Source organism: Lathyrus oleraceus, chromosome 6 (assembly GCF_024323335.1).
Source record: "Lathyrus oleraceus cultivar Zhongwan6 chromosome 6, CAAS_Psat_ZW6_1.0, whole genome shotgun sequence".
In the NCBI taxonomy this organism is placed as follows: Eukaryota; Viridiplantae; Streptophyta; class Magnoliopsida; order Fabales; family Fabaceae; genus Lathyrus; species Lathyrus oleraceus.
In genome coordinates, this window is record NC_066584.1 from 521,991,735 (window position 1) to 521,999,704 (window position 7,970).

The following is a 7,970-nucleotide window of genomic DNA, read 5'->3' on the forward strand; positions in this document are numbered from 1 at the left end:
TCAAGGTCTTCATCAGATTCAGAGTTAGTTACATTCAGATTCATAAGGTCATTCACAATAGCTTCTACCTTCTTCATCTTTTCAGGGTTAAGATTCCTGAAATGAATCTTCTTATTTCCCGTTCCATCAGAAGGTACAACAACATACAACAACAAAAAACATAAACTATCGAACAAGGAAGAAGTAGAATACCTTTATATATGAAGCGAGAGCTAATGACGAAGAAGAGATAAAATGGGTGCTAGGGTTTCTCTGTGATAGATACGATGATATTGTCAAGAAGCGAGATCTAATTCGCTTATATTATAAATATGTAAACAATTTCACCATGTTTGTATTAAAAAACCGTGATAAATGTAATGAATTTCACAATGGTTCTCACTATCAACCGTGGTGATAGGTATTTCAATTTAATTTATATATTATAGTTATAAGCACAACATCAATTGTAAAGAAAAAGTATAAAATTGTTGGATCTGAGATTCGAAATGTGTCACTCCATAAATGTATAATCACGATTTATTAGTTTGACTGTAATGCAAGGTATTTTCGTAAATATAAATAAAAAATCGCATCCGTAATTGAGGTATTACCATGGTTAACAAACAGACCATTGAAGTTTAGTATGACGAAAGGTCTATTTTGTAGTAGTTATGATCCACGTAAGCCTCATATGGATGCTATAGAGAGGATATTAACATATTTGAAATCCACTCCAACTAAAGGAATATTGTTCTCAAAACAATGGTCACTTGAGGGTAGAAGGCGAAGGTTGCGAGAAACACAAAAAAAGGGGTTTGAATTGGGTTTCTAAAACAAAAGCTTTTTCAAAACCAACTCAATCAAACAATAACACGAACAAGAAAATTAACAAAGTTATTTTTATACTGGTTTGCTGATAAGGAAGATACCTCCAGTCCACCCTACCAAGGTGATTTTTCCTTCTCAACAAGGACTTAATCCACTATAATCGAAACTGATGACAGACACCATAAATACAAACCGTGTTTGTCTTCTTGAGTCTATTTGACTAAAACCTAGTCACTCAAGGAAACCACTCAAACAACTTTGAGATTTACAAGTTTGTGTTTACAAGTATTGAATCTAAGAAAGCATATTAAAACAAGTTAAATACAATGAATATCTTCACACGATAACGAGCAAAAACTCTTGTGTGTTTATAAAAACTATACACAAAAATAATATGAAGTTCAGCAAAAGTGTGTGTATGAGCATAATTTTAGTGTAGTGAATTAGAAGCTTCTTCCATTCTTCCAAGCCTCCTTTATATAGGAAGTTGAAATATCAGTTGGAGGGTAGAATTGGAATAGAAAATTGCAGTTGTCTCTTTGTGCAACGGTTTACATATAGGAGAAAAAATGGTACAATAGTGGAAGGAAGGGTGCTCTTGTACTGTGTACTACTTTTCTGATGTAAAAAACCTTTTGATCTTATCTTCTAATCTTCAGAGAGTTCTGACGAAATGATATTGAAGCATGCTTAGAATGATTAAGAGACTAGTTGACAAAATCTTCAGAACCTCGGTCTTCAAAGTCTTGACACAGTTCCTCAGAATTTGGTCTTCAGAGTCTTCAGATCTTGTTTTTCATAAGCTTCAGAACTTGAGCGGAGAATCTTGAAGGCTGACAATCCTCCAAAGACTATTCAATCAGAGTCATATTCATAAGCTTTAGCACAAACAATCATCAAAACCGTTGTCTAAGAGCTTTCTAGAACTCAACAACCTCTTGTAGAGCACTTGTATCTCTTCAGAGTCAGAGTGTGTTGATTCCAGAATTTGATGACGTCATACGTCAGTTCTTCAGAGTCAGAACATGTTAGCAAAAGCTACACACTAGATAAAAACCATTAGTGTAGAAAATTATTCTCTAAGAAACAATGCATTATTATCATTAAAACTAAAGGCCAGATGCATAACCAAATATTTGTAGGATCAAGCGCTTACCACTGCGCTAAAAGCAATTGCTGTTAGTGAGGGTGCAACTTTATTTCCTTATAGTATGAGCCCTCAGGGGCTGCACCTAAAGCGAGGTTTGTAAGCTCCCTCTAAGGGCCATGGGTTGGGACGTTAAGCCCATTCGAATCCCTAAGGGTGACGCTAGATTTATTTATCCAACAATCTCTCCCCCAGTGTCAGCCGGGGGGATTCGAATCCATGACCAAGCTCTAATACCACTTGTAGGATCAAGCGCTTACCACTGCGCTAAAAGCAATTGCTGTTAGTGAGGGTGCAACTTTATTTCCTTATAGTATGAGCCCTCAGGGGCTGCACCTAAAGCGAGGTTTGTAAGCTCCCTCTAAGCGCCATGGGTTGGGATGTTAAGCCCATTCATCTTGTGGCAAGTTATTTTCATGGAAATTATAATTATAATGATGATGTAATATATATTGCTTCCGTATAGATATACTAAATAAAAAGGAAGCAACTATGAATGATTTATCTATTATGAAAGACATTAATTAGTGTTTATTTATCTATTTTACAACCGATTAATTAGTGTTTATTTATCTATATTGAAAGCTCTTATTTTTCTTTTAAAAACAGTTAAATAACCATCGACAGTTATATTGGTACCCATTTCCATACCGTAAAATCAACACAAGGAGTAATGGATTTTAAAGATGAAAACAGTGACATGCAAAATACACACATTGTTTTCATATAGAGATATGCATCAGTATCATGAAAAGTTACACAATGTTTATTCCTAAAACTCAAGTATATATGTTATGGTCTTCACTACCTGCATTTCAGCATATTCACGCTCTTAAAAATGAAATAGAGACATAATCAGTTTGCAAATTAAAAAAGAGTATACAATTCTTACAAATGAAATAGAGACATAATCAATTTGCAAATTAAAATTAAATTGATAAAATATAATAATTATGAATTTCTGAAGTTGAAAAATCACTTTGTATACATGGTAAAAATCCTAATAACCATAGAAATATACCTCCGGATGAAAAAAAAAAGAGAAAAAAAACTAGTTACTTGATCCTCCAATCGAAAGAAGGCTTTCCTTGTAAAGTCTGGTATAACAACAATAATCTTCTCCTTTAATCCCAAGCTCCTCAATTATTTGGGTGCTCAAATCAACATAGGCTAGCCCATCATCTATTTTTCTAAAGAAAATGTATCCGTCAAATCCAATTGGGGCCAGTCAATGGAAGGCATGGGGCCACAAATAAATAGTTTGATCCATGATTCTTTCACACCGAGTTCACCCAGAATAGATATGTGAAAAATATTATTCTTGTCATGATTTGTGATACAAGCAATTGATCCATTTAACCCCGTCAAGTATCCATCATCCAAATCAGATCTTTCATCAATGGGCGTTCTAAAGAACACCTCATGACTCATGTCAAATGACATCATAAATATTTGATCATGTTTACCCTTAACCAACCAATGACATGCACCATTCATGTACAATTCCTCCCCATTAAATGGGTTACCAACACACCATTGAGCCATATCATCCATGTGGAGTATCTTCCAAGAATTATTTCTTAGACTATATATCTCAAAAAAGGAGAAATACATTATACCTTGTGGTGGAGGAGAATCAGGATCATAGTCATTACAACTTGAGCTATCAAACGTTACATATTGAATCACCTTAAAGTCATCTCTTACTTGGTCATAACCAAACCCATGAAAGTCATGAAACACGCCAAGGCGAGGGTGTTTTGGTACAAGCTCATCGGGGCTAGGAGGAATGACAACGAATTCTTCGATAGCTGGGTTCCACAATACATATTTGACCTTATTAGAATCTCTCCTTACATCCTTTGTCCCGATACAAAAAACACCGCTAACACTTGTTTTTCCCAAAATATTAAGATAAAAGTCATCCTCTTGAAATGGAGGTGGCAAAGTTAATTTGATTCTACTATCGAGCAAATTCAATTCAGGATGGTAACGATCAGCACAATCACGTTTAAATATGAGGAGATATGTACGATGATCGTCGGAATTGCTATGAGATATGAAGTGGTTGCGGAACATATTGATGAAATGAGAATTTTCAAATAAAATGGACCATGATTTGCGTACGCAACCAAAACGCTTCAATGATTTAACGGGGAGTTTCGAAAGAACATGGAAGGCAACATCATCGTCAATATACTTTCTGCTAACCTTTGAATCAGACCACTTGTTAAACCGCAGTGATAGCTTCTGCTGATAATCCATGAACAAGTTGAACGGTGATGATTTCTTATGTTGATAATCCGTGGTCGAGTTTAACAGCGGTGATTACTTCTACAAATAATCTATGGTCAAGTTGAACGACGGTGATTGCTTCTGCAAATAATCCATGGTCGAGTTGAACGGTGGTGATAGCTTCGGCTGATTCCGCTTACAAAGAGAGGAAATTTCTTCAATTCATCGATACCGCTGTTGCTTGTGTTTTCTTCTTGTGTTATATATATATATATATATATATATATATATATATATATATATATATATATATATATATATATATATATATATATATATATATATATATATATATATATATATATATATTAAATTTACTCAAATGACCTATTTTTTCAAAAATTCTCAAAAGCCAATTTTTTTTAGTAATTTGCTTTTGAATACAATTATTTTTATGTTTAATGATTCTATGAATACAACAACTCTTTTTTTGAAAATTTGGAGCCCGGTTAATTTAACTTTTAAATATTATTATTATAATGAAATAAAATTTTATGGAAAAATAATTAAAAAAAATTCATAAAAGATTTAAATGTAAATTAAGTTCAAATAGTTTTTAAAATGCTAATTTAAATATTTTCTTATTTTACTAAAACTTATTTTGGATTTTAATATTTTTTTAAAATTATTTAATTTTGAAGTCATTTCAAATCATTTTTCATAAATATCATTTTTGAGATACAATTTTTAGTCTAAATTGTAATTACGATTATATTTTAATTTTTAATAACGTATGTCTATATTATAATATATCAAAACTAGTCTTTAAATTTAGAAAAAATAAATATAAATAAAATTTATAAGATTTTGAAAACCAATTTTATACAATTTATTTTTGAAAATACAAAAGAAAATAAAATAATTAAAGCTAAAACAGACCCTTCATTTGATTTAGATTTTGTGAAAAATCATTCTAAAATGTAAATCAAACTGAATATTATTCATTGATTCTGATTTTTTATCTTTAAATTTAAATTAAATGAATTAATATTCAAACTAAATAAACTCATTGTACCTCTATTATAGTAAGTCTATATTTAAATTAATTTTGGTAAAAACAAATCAAATAACCTGATTATAAAAATTATTTTTAAGGAAAAAAAGCAAATATTTTTTAATAAAAGATAATGAGTTTAGTGGATGTCCACGGTCTATATATATTTTATAAAATTAATTTTTTAATTGTAATTTTTAATATAAACTTTTGCCTTAAGAACACAAGTTATCATTAATTTTTTTTATAGAATCTCTCAATAAAAAATCACTAATCTATTAAATTATTTAATTTTGTTTTAAATAATAACATAATTTGATGAGATCCGCACCTTGTCATTGAATAATGGTATAAAATTATTTTTTATTATGAGTAATTATATATATATATATATATATATATATATATATATATATATATATATATATATATATATATATATATATATATATAACATTGTTCCGAGAATTTTAAATTTTCGATAGTTCAAGAAAGTTGGAGTTTTTCCTTAATTTTTAGAATTTCCAGTGATATGTAGGAAATTTTGAAATTGGCGGTAATTAACTAATATTTTGCTTCTTTTTTTTTCATTTTGCAGTGAAGTCTAAGGGAAAAGACCACACCATTGCAAGCATGCCCACAGATAGAGAGACATCCCAGACTAGGGTTGCTGAGGCAGAGTGTTTTCATTTACGCGTTAGACGAGTAGTTTTAACTGGTTCACATTTATGGTTGGCTGAGTAGGGGCAGATATGTGCACCCCGTAGCACCCGATAACGAGAGAAGTGGTGTCATTCAGAAGCTGGAACTCTATTGGAGGTGTAACACCACTGAAGTACACTTCTTCCTTAATCAAAAATTGACGAAGGGGCATTTTGAGATGTTTTTCTCAACAACAAATGACCTTTATTTATACAACTTTAAATTCATTCTTGACCACACAAAACGGTCAGTATAATCACAGTCGTCCAAAACTGTCTTCAAAATCGTAACCGTTTGAAATCTTATAAAATTGCACTAATGGAAATTTCATATTGGTTGAAATTTTCGGTATAACATAATACTTTTTAAAAATACCTTTAAAATTTCAAGCGTACCGATTTTTTTTGAAAATTCTAGCATGAATTCATACCCGAAATTCTGAATACACTACTAGTTAATTGTACCAGAATTTTGAAATTACTTTCGAAAATTTTGTATGCAAATTTAATTCAAATTTTGAGCATGGGAACTTTTAAATTTATGAAATTAAGTGGGATTTCAGGTATAAAAGAGTGGATGACATGTTAAATCCTCCTTCCTTGGTCATAAAGGTAAGGCATAACTGCCCATTAACTCTACAACATTGACCAAAACGAGCGTATATAAATACTTCTCGCCTAAAAAAAATGGGACTCTAAATCATCATACATATCTTTTAAAACCCTAAAGAGTATCACATTCACAACAACCATAATACACGACTGGCATAACAGTCTGATTGCTATCAAGCATCGTCAGTCACTAGTGTAGCGGTAAAATTTTTGAGTTTAAGTTATTGATTAACTTAACACATAAAGCAAGAGTCGTCATCGCACATTTATTATTTCCAAAAGAAAAAGGGAAAAAGTACGAACAAAACCCAAAGAAAATTAAAAAAGAAAAACTAATAAAAAGAGATAAGGGTCCGAGGGTTAGTTATGCAAAGCGAATGTATGAGCATCCTAAACATCTATGGTACTCCATGGGAACATCTTTTAAAATATTCACATTTTAGTTTTTAAAAAGGTGTTATTTGAAAAATATTGGAGGGATGGGAAAAGAAATAGTTTTCTTAATTTTTGTGTTTGCCAAGACTTTTGAAGTCTCATGCCTACGTACCAACAAAGTGTAATGGAGGATCAAAACCTCATAGTTCATGGTAAAAGTAACAAAGATGTTTGTTTTCATTCATTTTACTGAAAAGATATTTTGTCATTTTAATGAGAATACTCAACTAGTCATCCACAAGTATGAGAACTTTGCATCAACATGAGAAGAGCTCTAACTTGGATAGAGATCCATAAGTATGCCAATAACTCTCTTAGATGGAAAAGAATTATCGTCAATACTATGGGGATAGGAGAATTATATCTCAACTATGGAAATGACTCATGTCTAAACATCAAAGTTTTAAAATGAAAAGTGCACAAATGGGCACAAAATAATTTGAATTAGTTATACATTTTCTTAAGTATTTTGAAATTGGTTTGAACATGCTTAAGATGGATTAACTTTTATTAGAAAAAATGTATTGAAAATCACTTGACAAAGGTCAAGGTTTATTAAGAAAGTGGTTCAAGTTTGAAAACAAGTAGATTTTGAAAAGAGGGAAAATATTTGAAAATTAAAGAAAGATGGGAGAAGAAAAGACTACCCTAGAGCATAAAATAAAATCTAAGGAGGAAAGATCTAACCAAGAAATAGCAAGCTTTATGACATAAGTCAACCAGGAATTCCCTCCTTTGGATTAAGCCTCAAGCAAGTCAAATAAGCAAAGAATAATTAATGTATCAGATGAAATCAAAATAACCAAGTCAAGTCTTCACAGAGAAATCCAAAGTCAAAGGTATCAGGTGAATCCCAAGGTCTCATATCACAATCTCCCAAAGCAAAGGTCAAATTCCTAACTCTAAGTCCATAACTCCATAACAATTCTAAGGATAGTAACCTCTAGTCCATAAAATCAAGAGAACCAATTTTTTT

General features: G+C 31.2%; 1 protein-coding gene across 1 annotated transcript; it reads right to left on the reverse strand.

The window, feature by feature from the left end:
- Positions 1 to 3,072: 3,072 nt before the first annotated feature.
- On the reverse strand, positions 3,073 to 4,413 carry LOC127096922 (F-box only protein 8-like). Its single transcript, XM_051035450.1, has one exon. It carries the CDS (start codon positions 4,220 to 4,222, stop codon positions 3,140 to 3,142), a length of 1,083 nt encoding a protein of 360 aa, XP_050891407.1. The 5' UTR covers positions 4,223 to 4,413; the 3' UTR covers positions 3,073 to 3,139.
- Between the last annotated feature and the right edge of the window lie 3,557 nt (positions 4,414 to 7,970).

Bases quoted from the DNA above. Each gene is read 5' to 3' on its own strand.
- LOC127096922 (XM_051035450.1), bottom strand. From the start codon at position 4,222: ATGGATTATCAGCAGAAGCTATCACTGCGGTTTAACAAGTGGTCTGAT.